General features: G+C 46.7%; 1 protein-coding gene across 1 annotated transcript in view; it reads left to right on the forward strand.

Moving 5' to 3' along the window:
- Window positions 1–16,254, forward strand: part of LOC149432641 (glia maturation factor beta-like) — a 23,238-nt gene extending 6,984 nt beyond the window's left edge. Inside the window, exons 4-6 of the mRNA XM_089665100.1 lie at window positions 840–922; window positions 4,249–4,322; window positions 7,707–16,254. Coding sequence (XP_089521226.1) covers window positions 840–922; window positions 4,249–4,322; window positions 7,707–7,778 — 229 coding nt within the window. The 3' untranslated portion in view covers window positions 7,779–16,254. The remainder of the gene's footprint in view (window positions 1–839; window positions 923–4,248; window positions 4,323–7,706) is intronic.
- The last annotated feature ends 597 nt before the right edge of the window (window positions 16,255–16,851 follow it).

Consider the following 16,851-nt stretch of genomic DNA (forward strand, 5'->3'; position numbering starts at 1 on the left):
CAGTGACCACAGGAGTTGGTTTCAGCCACAGGTAATGGCTACAGTGACCACAGGAGTTGGTTCCAGCCACAAGAAATGGCTTCTTTAACTACAGGAGTTGGTTCCAGGCTTAGGTAATGGCTCCATTGACCACAGAAGTTGGTTCCAGGCTTGGGTAATGGCTCCATTGACCACAGGAGTTGGTTCCAGGCTTAGGTAATGGCTCCATTGACCACAGGAGTTGGTTCCAGGCTTAGGTAATGGCTCCATTGACCACAGGAGTTGGTTTTGGCCATAAGAAAAGAAATGGCACCATTGACCATAGGAGTTGGATCTGGCCACAAGAAATTACTCCATTGACTACAGGAGTTGGTTTCAGCCACAGGCAATGGCTCCAGTGATCACAGGACTCGGTTTCGACTATGAGAAATGGCTCCAGTGAACATAGGAGTTGGTTTCAGCAGCAAGAAATGGCTCCAGTGACCACACAAGTTTGTGGGGAGTTGTACGCAGTGGATGGACCCTGCTGGAGCAAGGAATGAGGTAAGTATTTTTTCCTTAATCTTCTGCCCTCAACATAATGAGTAGCTAACCCATGAAGTTGTGCATTAAAGTTAACCTGTCATCGCAGAATAAATGTTGTAGAAGTAAAGACTCTTCAGAATCCCATTGCACCCATCGCAGGGGATTTTGGTGTGGCCATGCAGTAAATGTGGAGTCAAGGCTTGCTGCGTCTATGAGGTGCATTCTATAGAGAACGGGTAGGAAATGACTTTAGATTCCTCAGCAGTGGGTACATTGTCGTTTGTTCTTGCTCGCCGTATTCCAAACATCTTTTATTTCCCTTAATCTTGGCTTACATTCATAGTGTACAGTTATAAATACCAGCATGAAGATGGAAGGGTCTCGTACCCCTTGTGTTTCATCTTTTCCAGCCCCGTAGGTAAGTCTTAAGAACTGTTTGGTAAGTGCAGGAAGGATTTTTAGAAAAAAAGAACTCTAATTGGCATGACTACACAACATATTGCTTTTGTTCTTCCAGAAAACCTACAGCACTTTCTGTGAAAATAGATTTTATATATTCTCTCCATGACTCTTCTTGGTCCCTTATCTAAAGCTGTGAATTGTTTTTTGTGTGTGTTCTAGAATAAGCAGAACTGAACCAAAAATATAGATGATAGAAATACATTTTATGACCCAAGGTTTGTAGACATCTGGCCATCACCGGACATCCCATTCCAAAACCATGGCCAATAATACGGAGTTGGATCTTTGTGGCTCTGGCATCCTCCACTCTTCTGGGAAAGCTTTCCACAATGTTTTGGAGGGTGTCTGTGGGAATTTGTGTCCATATGCATGGTCTGGTACTGATGTTGGATGAGAAGACCTGGCTTACCATTGGTGTTCCAATCCATCCTAAAGGTGTTCAGTAGGGTTGAGGTCGGGGCTCTGTGCAGGACACTCAAGTTCCTCCACTCATCACACCTACAGTCAGGTCCATAAATATTGGGACATGGACACAATTCTAACATTTTTGGCTCTATACATCACCACAATGGATTTGAAATGAAACAAACAAGATGTGCTTTAACTGCAGACTGTCAGCTTTAATTTGAGGGTATTTACATCCAAATCAGGTGAACAGTGTAGGGATTACAACAGTTTGCATATGTGCCTCTCACTTGTTAAGGGACCAAAAGTAATGGGACAGAATAATAATCATAAATCAAACTTTCACTTTTTAATACTTGGTTGCAAATCCTTTGCAGTCAATGACAGCCTGAAGTGTGGAACGCATAGACATCACCAGACGCTGGGTGTCATCCCTGGTGATGCTCTGCCAGGCCTCTACTGCAACTGTCTTCAGTTCCTGCTTGTTCTTGGGGCATTTTCCCTTCAGTTTTGTCTTCAGCAAGTGAAATGCTCCATCGGATTCAGGTCAGGTGATTGGCCATTGCAGAACATTCCACTTCTTTGGTTGCTTTTGCAGTCTGCTTTGGGTCATTGTCCATCTGCACTGTGAAGCGTCCAATGAGTTGTGAAGCATTTGGCTGAATATGAGCCGATAATATTCCCGAAACACTTCAGAATTCATCCGGCTGCTTCTGTCAGCAGTCACATCATCAATAAATACAAGAGAAGCAGTTCCATTGGCAGCCATACATGCCCACGCCATGACACTACCACCACCATGATCACTGATGAGGTGGTATGCTGAGGACCATGAGCAGTTCCTTCTCCATACTCTTCTCTTCCCATCACTCTGGTACAAGTTGATGTCGGTCTCATCTCTCCATAGGATGTTGTTCCAGAACTGTGAAGGCTTTTTTACATGTCGTTTGGCAAACTCTAATCTGGCCTTCCTGTTTTGAGGCTCACCAATGGTTTCCATCTTGTGGTGAACCCTCTGTATTCACTCTGGTGAAGTCTTCTCTTGATTGGTGACTTTGACACACATACACCTACCTCCTGGAGAGTGTTCTTGATCTGGCCAACTGTAGTGAAGGGTGTTTTCTTCACCAGGGAAAGAATTCTTCGCTCATCCACCACAGTTGTTTTCCGTGGTCTTCCGGGTCTTTTGGTGTTGCTGAGCTCACCGGTGTGTTTCTTCTTTTTAAGAATGTTCCAAACAGTTGTTTTGGCCACGCCTAATGTTTTTGCTATCTCTCTGATGGGTTTGTTTTGTTTTTTTCAGCCTAATGATGGCTTGCTTCACTGATAGTGACAGCTCTTTGGATCTCATCTTGAGAGTTGACAGCAACAGATTCCAAATGCAAATAGCACACTTGAAATGAACTCTGGACCTTTTATCTGCTTATTGTAATTGGGATAATGAGGGAATAACACACACCTGGCCATGGAACAGCTGAAAAGCCAATTGTCCCATTACTTTTGGTCCCTTAACAAGTGGGTGGTACATATGCAAACTGTTGTAATTCCTACACCGTTCACCTGATTTGGATGTAAATACCCTCAAATTAAAGCTGACAGTCTGCAGTTAAAGCACATCTTGTTTGTTTCATTTCAAATCCATTGTGGTGGTATGTAGAGCCAAAAATGTTAAATATTGGGACATGGACACAATTCTATGGACCTGACTGTATATGAGCTTGTTTGACATCCCATCCTATTCCAAAACCATGGCCATTAATATTGAGTTGTCCCCTCCCTCCCATGGCCATTAATATGGGATTGCCCTCTCGCCCAATGGCCATTATTATTGAGTTGCCCCCCTTTGTTGCTATAACATCCTCCACTCTTCTGGTAAGGCTTTCACAGATGTATCTGTGGAAATTTTGTTCCCATTTGTGAGGTCAGGTACCGATGTTGGATGAGAAGACCATACTCATAAATGGCATTCCAATTCATCCCAGTGGTGTTCAGTTGGGTTGATATTGTAGAGGTAGGTGTGGAACTGAAAGTTTTGTAAACTCCAGCCGGTTAGATCATTTATTGATGTTGGATGAGAAGACCTGGCTCATAATTGGCATTTCAATTCATTTCAGCTGTTCAGTAGGGTTGGGGTAAAGACTCTCTGCAGGACACTCGAGCCTCGCCCATCACATATATGAGCTTGTTAGACATCCCATTCCAGAACCAGGGCCATTAATATGGAGTTGCCCTGCTTTGTGGCTTTAATGTCCTCCTCTTTTCTGGGAAGGCTTTCAACAATATCTTGGAAGGTGTCTGTAAGAATTTGTGCCATCTAGTGAGGTTAGGTACTGACGTTGGATGAGAAGACCTGACTGGTAACTGGCCTTCCAATTCATCCTAAAGGTGTTCGGTTGAGTTGAATAGTTCAGTAGAGTGCTGGACACTCGAGTTCCTCCACCCATCACACCTATATGAACTTGTTTGAAAATCCATTCCAAAACCATGGCCATTAATATGGATTTGCCCTCCTTTTGTGGCTTTAACATCCTCCACTCTTCTGAGAAGACTTCCAACAAGATTTTGAAGGGTATCTGTTGGAATTTGTGCCTATTACTGAGGTCAGGTACTGATGTTGGATGAGAAGACCCGGCTCGTAATCGGCATTCTAATTCTTCTCAAAGATGTTCAGTTGGGTTGAGATTGTGGAGGGAGCTGAGGAACATCATATGTGAATAGGAGGTCTTGGAAACTCCAGCCGGTTGGAGAACAGTTATCACTTTATTAATGTATGGCCTAAAATACGGCCAATGTGTTTCGTGTTAAAATTCTTCTGTTGAGTAATTTCCTTCTTATGTAGTGAATGGACAGTCATGTGTTTTTTTTTTTCTAATTTAGGCTGCAAGCCAGAACAGCAGATGATGTACGCCGGCAGCAAAAACAAACTTGTTCAGAAAGCTGAACTCACAAAGGTAATTGTCTGCGTGTGCTTTTCTTTCATGTTTCATTTTCTTTTATTGGATTTCAGATCATTTACCAAAACCAGTTAGTTCTGTGGTGTAACAGTGTGTTAGAACCAACAGTAAAGCCCCAAATACAATGCATGTACCCTATGGACAGTCTGCACACCCCAGAAACCCCAAAATCTCGGACTTACTGATATGCAAATTTTGACCTTCTGTGAGCAAGTCAAGGGCTGGCCCCTCCCTTCTGAAGCTCTTTGATGCTTCTTAGAAGTGTTTAGAAGGCTCATAGGAGTGTATATCAATCCATGCCTTTCTTTTTTTCTCATTGAATGCAAGGCGTTCTCTGATTGGACCAGGTGGAGACATCACTCCCCAGCCCCCTCTTTCCTGTTTTAGTAGTCGCTGATTCTACAGTGATCACAATTTCCTGGGTCCTATGCCGAGTGGCTGTCCTTGATGCATAATGAACACATGAGGTCATTCGCTTGGCATGGGCGCCATTCACAGATTGCCCTGCCCTTTTCCTATTGGATGCAAGGCGTTCTGTGATTGGACAAGGTGGAGATTTAACCTTACCATTCCAGGATCCCCCCCAGCATGAGTATGTTGAAGGGAAATATAAGCAGATTAAACTTCAGCTTGTGTGTGTACACTATATTGCCAAAAGTATTGGACCTTTAATGGCCCCCCAGTCTTAGTCCGTAGGGTTCAATATTGAGTTGGCCCCGCCCTTTCCACGCACATGACCTTTAATGGCCCCCGGTCTTAGTCCGTAGGGTTCAATATTGAGTTGGCCCCGCCCTTTCCACACACATGACCTTTAATGGCCCCCCAGTCTTAGTCCGTAGGGTTCAATATTGAGTTGGCCCCGCCCTTTCCACACACATGACCTTTAATGGCCCCCCAGTCTTAGTCCGTAGGGTTCAATATTGAGTTGGCCCCGCCCTTTGCACCTATAACAGCTTCAACTCTTCTGGGAAGGCCGTCCACAAGGTTTAGGAGGGTGTCTATGGGAAGGTTGGACCATTCTTCCAGAAGCACATTTGTCAGGTCAGGCACTGATATCGGGGGAGGAGGCCTGGCTCGCAGTCTACCCTCTAATTCATCCCAAAGGTGTTCTATGGGGTTGAGGTCAGGACTCTGTGCAGGACAGTCAAGTTCCTCCACCCCAAACTGGCTCCTCCATGTCTTTATGGACCTTGCTTTGTGCACTGGTGGGCAGTCATGTTGGAACAGGAAGGGACCATCCCCAAACTCCTCCCACAAAGTTGGGAGCATGAAATTGTCCAAAATGTCACCTTAAGAGTTCCCTTCACTGGAACTAGGGGGCCAAGCCTTACCCTTGAAAAACAACCCCACACCATAACCCCCCCCCCCCCCCAAACTTTACACTTGGCACAATGCAGTCAGGCAAGTACCGTTCTGGCAACTGCCAAACCCAGACATGTCCATCGGATTGCCAGACAGAGAAGTGTGATTGGTCACTCCAGAGAACACGCCTCCCCTGCTCTAGAGTCCAGTGGCGGCGTGCTTTACACCACGGCACCCGACACTTTGCATTGCACTTGGTGATGGAAGGCTTGGATGCAGCTGCTCGGCCATGGAAACCCATTCCATGAAGCTCTCTACGCACTGTTGTTGGGCTCATCTGAAGGCCACACCAAGTTTGGAGGTCTTTAGCTATTGACTCTGCAGACAGTTGGCGACTTCTGCGCACTGTGCGCTTCAGCATGCGCTGACCCCGCCCTGTCATGTGACGTGGCCTACCACTTGGTGGCTGAGTGGCTGTTGTTCCCAGTTGCTTCCACTTTGTTATAATCCCACTAACAGTTGGGCGTGGAATATTTAGTAGCCAGGAAATGTCACGGATGGACTTATTGCCCAGGTGGCCACCTATCACGGGACCACGCTTGGAGTCACTGAGCTCCTGAGAGCGACCCATTCTTTCACCAATGTTTGTAGAAGCCGTCTGCATGCCTAGGGGCGTGATTGTATACACCTGTGTCCATGGAGGGGATTGGAACACCTGAATCACGTGATATGGAGGAGATTGGAACACCTGAATCACATGATATGGAGGGGATTGGAGCACCTGAATCACATGATATGGAGGGGATTGGAGCACCTGAATCACATGATATGGAGGGGATTGGAACACCTGAATCACATGATATGGAGGGGATTGGAACACCTGAATCACATGATATGGAGGGGATTGGAACACCTGAATCACATGATTGGGAGGGGATTGTAAAACCTGAATCACATGATATGGAGGGGATTGGAACACCTGAATCACATGATATGGAGGGGATTGGAACACCTGAATCACATGATATGGAGGGGATTGGAACACCTGAATCACGTGATATGGAGGGGATTGGAACACCTGAATCACGTGATATGGAGGGGATTGGAACACCTGAATCACATGATATGAAGGGGATTGGAACACCTGAATCACATGATATGAAGGGGATTAGAACACCTGAATCACATGATATGGAGGGGATTGGAACACCTGAATCACATGATATGGAGGGGATGGGAACACCTGAATCACGTGATATGGAGGGGATTGGAACACCTGAATCACGTGATATGGAGGGGATTGGAACACCTGAATCGCATGATATGGAGGGGATTGGAGCACCTGAATCACATGATATGGAGGGGATTGGAGCACCTGAATCACATGATATGGAGGGGATTGGAACACCTGAATCACATGATATGGAGGGGATTGGAACACCTGAATCACATGATTGGGAGGGGATGGGAACACCTGAATCACGTGATATGGAGGGGATGGGAACACCTGAATCACGTGATATGGAGGGGATTGGAACACCTGAATCACATGATTGGGAGGGGATGGGAACACCTGAATCACGTGATATGGAGGGGATTGGAACACCTGAATCACATGATTGGGAGGGGATTGGAACACCTGAATCACATGATATGAAGGGGATTAGAACACCTGAATCACATGATATGGAGGGGATTGGAACACCTGAATCACATGATATGGAGGGGATTGGAACACCTGAATCACATGATATGGAGGGGATGGGAACACCTGAATCACATGATTGGGAGGGGATGGGAACACCTGAATCACGTGATATGGAGGGGATTGGAACACCTGAATCACATGATATGGAGGGGATTGGAACACCTGAATCACATGATTGGTGGGCGGGGCCAATACTTGGGGCAATATAGTGTATGTATATGTGTGTATACATTTACAGTTGATGTGTGGGAGATGTTGTGTTTGTGTTTGTTTTTTTTCCAAATGAAATGTTTTAATTCTCCATTCAATGTTTATTTCCTCGGTCACGGTTGTAAACACAATAAATATTTTGGCGATTTTTCTTGCTGTAGGTATTCGAGATCCGAAACACGGAAGACCTCACCGAGGAATGGCTGCTCGAGAAGCTGGGTTTTTTCCACTAAACTCTATTTTTCTACGTCGCAGAGCCCGAAGTATTCCCTTTGTACTCCTGAATTCTCTTTTAGACAAGATGTCCGCCCACTCGCCGAGCGTCTGTGCCGCAAACATGCAGAAATCCTTAAAATAAACCGGCGGCTTAACTCCTTCCTAGGCCCCCCCCCCCCCTTCCTCCGCCTACAGAGCCGCTCGGAGGGGATGATGTGGGAACAACAGCAGGGAGATGCGTAACCTGGGGGGCCTCCACGACCTGTGGAGGGGACTACAAGTGCCAGCAGGCCTTACCAGAAGGTGGAGCCAGCTGTGACTTGTAGTTCCCTAATAGTTCCATGTAATCCTGGCCACACGTTTCTGTTTTGTATCTTTTACTGCATCCTGCTTGGATACTTTTTTTGTATTTTTTTTTTTTTATGGTGCAACTGGCCTATCTGTGCTGTAGCTGGGTGGGGCTGAACTCCAGCCCTCAAGGCCCCCCGTGTTTGTGTTCCCCTCTAGCAGGGGCCAAGCTTTATTAAAGCTGAAATGTATTAAACTTACAAAAAGGCTTACGAATGGCCGAGGTGGGGCGGTGATGTCATGATCTCCACCTCATCCAACCAGAGAACTCTTTTGCATTTGTTCAGCAAATGTAAAGTGTTCTCTGAGAGGCGGCCAACCTCCCGTCCTCCCTTTCTCCCGTCCTCCCTTTCTCCCGTCCTCCCTTTCTCCCGTCCTCCCTTCCTCCCGTCCTCCCTTCCTCCCGTCCTCCCTTCCTCCCGTCCTCCCTTCCTCCCGTCCTCCCTTTTTCCCGTCCTCCCTTCCTCCCGTCCTCCCTTCCTCCCGTCCTCCCTTTCTCCCGTCCTCCCTTCCTCCCGTCCTCCCTTCCTCCCGTCCTCCCTTTCTCCCGTCCTCCCTTTCTCCCGTCCTCCCTTTCTCCCGTCCTCCCTTTCTCCCGTCCTCCCTTTCTCCCGTCCTCCCTTCCTCCCGTCCTCCCTTCCTCCCGTCCTCCCTTCCTCCCGTCCTCCCTTCCTCCCGTCCTCCCTTTTTCCCGTCCTCCCTTCCTCCCGTCCTCCCTTCCTCCCGTCCTCCCTTTCTCCCGTCCTCCCTTCCTCCCGTCCTCCCTTCCTCCCGTCCTCCCTTTCTCCCGTCCTCCCTTTCTCCCGTCCTCCCTTTCTCCCGTCCTCCCTTTCTCCCGTCCTCCCTTTCTCCCGTCCTCCCTTTCTCCCGTCCTCCCTTTCTCCCGTCCTCCCTTTCTCCCGTCCTCCCTTTCTCCCGTCCTCCCTTTCTCCCGTCCTCCCTTTCTCCCGTCCTCCCTTTCTCCCGTCCTCCCTTTCTCCCGTCCTCCCTTTCTCCCTTCCTCCCGTCCTCCCGTCCTCCCTTTCTCCCGTCCTCCCTTTCTCCCGTCCTCCCGTCCTCCCGTCCTCCCTTCCTCCCGTCCTTGCTAGTATCGGCGTACAGTGATTTCCAGCCTCTAGAACACGGGTGTCACACTGCCGGCCCTCCAGCTGTTGCCAAACTACAAGTCCCATGAGGCATTGCAAGATTGACGGTTACAAGCATGACTCCCAAAGGCAGAGGCATGATGGGACTTGTAGTTTCGCAACAGCTGGAGGGCCTCCAGTTTGACACCCGTGATATAGAGGATCCCACAGGTATGGTTGGTCGAAACAAATGTAACTAACAATATCCATACCTGGAATTCTTCTTTAAATGTAAACCTGTGGGCGGAGCTGTGGGCGGAGCTGAGCACCGTTGCTGTATCTGTTACCCAACATGTGATCCCCACATCGATGATCCCGCTAGTGAACATGATTGCTGTGTGACTTCCTGCCGTTCACCTGGAAGAGGGACCAGCTCCGTTCTCACTCGCCCCGTAGCGGATCACTGCAATGACTTTGTCCTGATTGGCGGCTCGTAGGTTTCTCCCTGTGGAAGACATGTTTTATTTTACAATGCATTCCGATACCTGTCTATATACTGTATACCGGGGCAGCTGGAACTCCAGCGGTTGTGAAACTACAAATCCCATCGTGCCTCTCCCGCTGGGAGTCATGGTTGTGGCTGTCAGTCCTGCAATGCATCATGGGATTTGTAGTTTCATCACAGCTGGAGTGCTGAGGTTGCCTTTTTTTTTTCCTTTTTTATCCATTTATGGCTTCCACTGAGTTTTTCTTGTTCGGGTCCAGAATATACGACCGGTCAGTATACCTGTCATGTTAAGTATTGAGACTGCTTGCTAAAGAATCTGCTTTTGCTTGTTTATATATTTTTAATGGTTTTCATCTCCATGGACAGCACCAGTCATTCCATGACCTAAGGGCGGCCATTTTTTTTTTTTTTTTTAAATTCACATCTTTATAACCATTGAGCTCTCTTGGATTGCTTTATGAAGGGCTCCGTCAGGATGATCCCCAAATTCAGACCTCTCCTATGGCCTTTGTTAGGGCAATGTAGAATTACGATGCTTAGTATATGGCAGGGGTAGGCAACCTGCGGCTCTCTAGCTGTTATGGAACTACATTTCCCATGAGGCATTGCAAAACTGACAGTTACAGCTATGACTTGCAGAGGCCTGATGGAACTTGTAGTCCTGCAACAGCTGGAGAGCCGCAGGTTGCCTACCCCTGGTGCCATTGGCTTCCCCAACACAGATCTTTCTGGCTCCAATGGTAGAGCCCATCACTGATGTTTGATAGGGACCATAAATTGAAGGAACTGGCCATGGATTGGGATCAAAATGGCACCAAAAGGTGTCTTAAATTTGGAGGGTTTTCTTTCTGTAGTTGTTTCCCAGTGTAAAGGAGTTGAATTCCTTATTTCAGGGAGATTTCCCCAGCCTGGGCCGTAGGCGGAGTTTACCTGGCTGAAAAGGGGCGGCTGATCATCTTCTTGATCGTCTGCATGCAGAATAACATGGCCGACGCTCAGATCCCTACACATTGCTGCTGTGCCAGTGCTTTGTCTTGTGGTGTCACGCTTGGCTTGTCCTTGACGTGGAGTTCCACTCACCTGTCAAAAAATATGTCAACAGCTACAAAAACTGAAGCTGCTGACTTTTAAAAAAAATAGCCACTTACCTGTCCCACAATCCCGCGGTGTCCTCCCCGCAGCCCGTTTCACCAGCTGTCTGGTGTTCCAGGCACCGGCATCTTCAGTGTGGGCCGGGTACCCACTGCGCATGTGCGAGTAGCGCTGCGCTTCCTGAATGGCCCCGTATTCTTCTGGGACCTGTCACATGTCCCAGAAGACTATGGGGAGGGAGGGGGGAGGATAACTTCCGCTTCTGATCACCTAGGGAGGGGTTCCTGTCCATTTCGGGTTCCTCCCACTCCCCAAAGGTGCCTATCCTAAATGGGAAGCAGGGGACCAGTCTTTAAAGCGGAATTTTCCCTTTTGGGTTTGAAGCCGATGGGACCACCTCATAACCGCATGCTAACCATTCAGAACATGGTTGCTGCTCAGTATTGCAATGCACACTTCTCTGAGAGATCAGAAAAGAATCCACAAATCGCTTTTCAGGAGTGGTGAACTCCGTCACCTTAAAGGGTAACGCCATCCTTTCCACCATGTTGGATGTCACCCGTATTTAGGGCAGAACATGGTGCCAGGCTTAACATACGAACATTTTGCAGATCTGTATTTAGCCGTTTGCATGGAGTTCTTATTTTAAAGCTGAATTCCAGGAATTGTCAAAAGTGAAGACACAATAAGTTAAGTCCAAGGAGGGGCATGACACCCCCTGGGCTCATCGCTATTATTTATGTCTCACAGGTTTATAGTACTCCCAAGTGACTGCCAGCCCGACGCTGATGGTTCAGGTCTCAGAAACTTCAACCTTAGGGTCAGTGCAGCTGCTATGCCTGCCCCGCCCATCCTTCTGCCCATTCACAGAAGCCTTTGTATTCTGTGAACTCGTACACAAAATACAAAGGCTTCTCTGAATGGGCAGCGGAGGGGAGGGGTGGGTAGAGCTGCTCTCCGTACCGCTGTCACAGCCCCGAGTGTCAGCCTATGCTCCATCAGATATAAATATAGATACGTTCAGGAAATGTAATGCACCACCTTGGACTTAAAGCGACATTAAACCTTTTTTACTAGAATAACAAACCTGGTATACTTACCTGCACTGTTATGGTATTGCAGAGAGCGGCCCAGATCCTCCTCTTCTGGGGTCCCCCGTCAGCGTTCCAGTCTCCTCTTTGGCGGATGCCCCCATGGAAAGTGGCTTTCCATGGGGGAACCCGTGCTGGATTTCACGTGAACGAGTTGCGATTCAGATGCTGTGCGGAATTCGCACAGAAAACGCTGAGAATTCCGCACCACATCAATGTGAACCCGGGCTTAGCGTTGATCTTCAAGGATCTCTTTGTTCATCCAGATACTCTCCAGTCAAAAGCATCAAGCCCTGATGAGGAGGACTCCTCTGTGCTCCTGAAATGAGGTGGATTTTCCTGAGAACCTTGAATTCATAAACCACTTTTTGTGAAGCTTTTGAAGCATCCTTTTCACTTGAAGCTTCAGTTCCAAGTATGGAGTGCGTAGTTCTGGATTACCATGAGCGGCCTACACATCTCCAGACCTACTCTAGACCCTCCCAAGGTCACAGTCCAGCGCCCCACCATGTGTTCTTATGGCATGATGTCTCAATGTTAGTTATGTGCCGCTCGGCTCAGAATACTGCATGGTCACGTGTGATGGACAAAGTATTCTTAGAGGGTCTCAGTTTTTTTTTTACGAAGTTTTTCCGTATGTGCGACTTCATTTTGCATCTCTTCCGTTATCAGTTGGGGTTCACATTCCACTTTTGAAAGCTAACAGTGTAGCTTATAATTCCTCAGTCATTTCAGTTAATTTTGTTAGGTCGGAAGCCTCTTGAAAAGGAGACAGAACCTCAGGGGTAAGTGCTGTCTCTGCATGGCAGACCCTTGCTCCGCCCATGAGGTTCTTTCAAGCATGCCAAGGCTTTGTTGAAGCAAGATGGTAGTGTTTCGCCTTGCAGGTTCTCATCAACCTAGTTCTGACCTGAAGTGTCCAACGCCGTCCAGTTCTGTTTCATTTTTTTTTGCTCTGGTGTAGAAGAACCCCGTAACCCCCTGTGTGCATCTAAATTGAGCATCTTATAATTCCACATTTTTTGATGAACATTTTCTAGGACAAACACTTTCTGTTTATGGGGTCCTCGTGATACTAACGTTTATACACATGTGGAATAATTCAACCAATAAGGACCTGACTGTGGCCCCGCCTCTTCATTATGAGCAGCTCTCAATGGGAAGTCCCCTTCATGGGCTTCTTGCGATGATAGAGGTGGGTGCACACAACATGGCTCACTCTGCCACCTTGAAGCCCAACTCCAGGAATTTTGCACCGCTCACCTTTTATATTTTTGAACAAATTTTACCAATACTTCCCAACATTTCAGGCATTTTATGGTGTGCACATGTAGGGTGGGGTCCTCTTTTGGATGCCCTTTTCATTTTTTGTGGGGGGGAAGGCAGTCCTGAATGCTGATGTTCAGCTCCTGCTGTTGTCCTGAGAGCCAAGACTGGTGTGATGACATAACCCCAGGGGGTGTGTCCACGACACCCTGGGCTCACAGGAAGTGGACTGACAGACCCCGGCTGTCGTTCCGCCCAGAAAAGGATTGCCATGAGTAGTATTGCAGTGAAAGTTTATTTGTGGCAATGTAATAATAATGAAAAAGGTGGACTTGGGCTTTAGGAAAGACCCAGCGAGGACACAAAATAATTATGTGGCTTATAAGTGATTTGCTTCGTCTTTTAATATCTATTTATGTAGCTTCAGAAATGGAAATAAAAAGGTTAATAAAAAGGATGACTCCAGCTCTGCCATTAGAATCTACAAAAAATTGATTGATTTTTTTCTTGGACCAGAATTTTTCTTTGAAGACTGAACACCACTTTTCTGAGCCCGTTTTCATGTGAGGCTCTTACGGCAGTGCTCCAACCACCACCCCCCCCCTTACAGAATCTGGGGTGGTTTACCCTGCCGAAGTTGAAATCTGTGAATGAGAAAACTAGGGGTCCCGTCTGCCCCCCCCAGCAGAGGGACTCGTAGTTCTCACTGGACAAGTTCTATGAGGTCACCATACTTGTAGTCCATTGACTCTTCTTCCAACCCTACGACCAAAGGTCCATACCTCGGTACGGACCAGCAGCTGCAGAAGCCAGAGCAGGCACCCATGATTCACTGATTGTGGTTGCTGCGCTTTCCAGGCTCCTGTGCAAAAAAAAATGAATTCACATTTTTTAAAATATATTTAGTTACATTTATTTTTTTTTTTTTTGAAAGGTGGATTTATACTTTAGGACCAAAAGTTGAGAAACTGTTTTCCAGCACCTGAGGTAATAAAGTGCCTGAAGGAACCGCCTGCATTACATATTAAACCAAGCAGGTTCTGCCTTTTGATGCCACTTCTTCACGCCAGAAAGTAAAAACCAGAAGCTGATTGGCTGCAGTGGGTGGCAGATACCGTTCCCATTTTTCAGGCATTGGGAGGATGACTTTCATTTCAATTCTGTGCATGTTCTGAAATCGCGCATTCACATTGGTTACGACGTGTTCTAAAATCACAGTCACATTGGTTACGACGTGTTCTAAATCGCGCATTCACATTGGTTACGATGTGTTCTAAAATCACAGTCACATTGGTTATGACGTGTTCTGAAATCACACGTTCACATTGGTTACGTGTTCTGAAATCACTCATTCACATTGGTTGTGACGTGTTCTGAAATCACGCATTCGCATTGGTTACGACGTGTTCTGAAATCACACATTCACATTGGTTATGACGTGTTCTGAAATCACACATTCACATTGGTTACGGCGTGTTCTGAAATCACACATTCACATGGTTACGGCGTGTTCTGAAATCACTTATTCACATTGGTTACGGCGTCTTCTGAAATCACGCATCTGGCTATGACATGTTCTGAAATCACTTATTCACATTGGTTACGACGTGTTCTGAAATCACGCATTCACATTGGTTACGGTGTGTTCTGAAATCACGCATTCACATTGGTTACGACGTGTTCTGAGATCACGCATTCACATTGGTTACGGTGTGTTCTGAGCTCACGCATTCAGATTGGTTACGGCGTGTTCTGAAATCACGCATCTGGCTATGACATGTTCTGAAATCACTTATTCACATTGGTTACGACGTGTTCTGAAATCACGCATTCACATTGGTTACGGTGTGTTCTGAAATCACGCATTCACATTGGTTACGACGTGTTCTGAGATCACGCATTCACATTGGTTACGGTGTGTTCTGAGCTCACGCATTCAGATTGGTTACGGCGTGTTCTGAAATCACGCATTCACATTGGTTACGGTGTGTTCTGAAATCACGCATTCACATTGGTTACGGTGTGTTCTGAGCGCACGCATTCAGATTGGTTACGGCATGTTCTGAAATCACGCATTCACATTGGTTACGGTGTGTTCTGAAATCACGCATTCACATTGGTTACGGTGTGTTCTGAGCGCACGCATTCAGATTGGTTACGGCATGTTCTGAAATCACGCATTCACATTGGTTAAGATGTGTTCTGAAATCACGCATTCACATTGGTTAAGATGTGTTCTGAAATCACTTATTCACATTGGTTACGACGTGTTCTGAAATCACACATTCACATTGGTTAAGACGTGTTCTGAAATCACGCATTCACATTGGTTACGGTGTGTTCTGAGCTCACGCATTCACATTGGTTAAGACGTGTTCTGAAATCACGCATTCACATTGGTTAAGACGTGTTCTGAAATCACGCATTCACATTGGTTAAGACGTGTTCTGAAATCACGCATTCACATTGGTTAACACGTGTTCTGAAATCACGCATTCACATTGGTTAAGACGTGTTCTGAAATCACGCATTCACATTGGTTAAGACGTGTTCTGAAATCACGCATTCACATTGGTTATGACACTACCTGATTTCCGTGGCACAGATCGCTCCCGGTTCCGTTCCGGCATTCCTCTTCCGGCAGATCTCCGTGTTCTCTGTATGTAAAGCACATGGCACACAGCGTATTTCTTACTGGGACTTGGTGAAATAATTTTACTTGTGAACTCGTTTTTTGCCTTTTTATGTTTGCAATTAAAAGAAAAAAAAAATCTCTGAACACATTGGATGTTTGTAATGTAACGATGAAAAGACTGAACCTTCTGCTGCCTTCCCAGGTTGTAGGATATGATGTCTCTGTATACCAGGGGGCGGACTGACCATTTGGAAACTCGGGCACTGCCCGAGGGCCCGGGGTCAGTAGGGGGCCCCCATGAGATGCCCCTGGTACCTTTTTCATAGGCTTTTTTGAGTTTGGGCAAGGACACAGGGGCCCCATGATCCCCTATTGCCCGGGGGCCCCATGAGTTGTCAGTCTGCCCCTGCTCTGTATATTACTTGTACCACACTTGGTGTTTTGTGCATTTATGGTTTATCTTGGTTAAATAAAATCATTTCAAATGTATTTCTGTCTGAAGATGAAACTGTTTATTATTATTATTAAGTGATTGTAAAATGTTTTTTTTTTTTTTAACCCCTCGCCTACCAGGCACTTCTACCCCCTTCCTTACCAGGCCAATTTTCAGCTTTCAGCGCTGCCGCGCTTTGATTGACAATTGCGCGGTCATGCAACATTGTACCCATATGAAATTTTGATCATTTTTTTCTCACAAATAGAGCTTTCTTTTGGTGGTATTTAATCCCCGCTGGGCGCTTTACTTTTTGCGCTATAAATTAAAAAGTGCAAAAAATTTGAAAAAAAAAAAAAGTTTCTTTGTTTCTATTATAAAATTTTTCAAACAGGTATTTTTTCTCCTTCACTGATGGGCACTGATAGGCGGCACTGATGGGCACTGATAGGCAGCACTAAAGGGCACTGATAGGCAGTACTAATGAGGTGGCACTAATATGCAGCACTGATAGGCGGCACTGATATGCAGCACTGATAGGCGGCACTGATAGGTGACACTGATGATGGGTACTGATAGACGGCACTGACTGGCATCACTGCTGGGCACTGACTGGCACAACCGCTGGGCACTGACTGGTGGCACTGACTGGC

Source organism: Staurois parvus, unplaced genomic scaffold, assembly GCF_062004578.1.
Source record: "Staurois parvus isolate SC_StPar_1 unplaced genomic scaffold, SC_StPar_1.0 ptg002132l, whole genome shotgun sequence".
NCBI lineage: Eukaryota > Metazoa > Chordata > Amphibia > Anura > Ranidae > Staurois > Staurois parvus.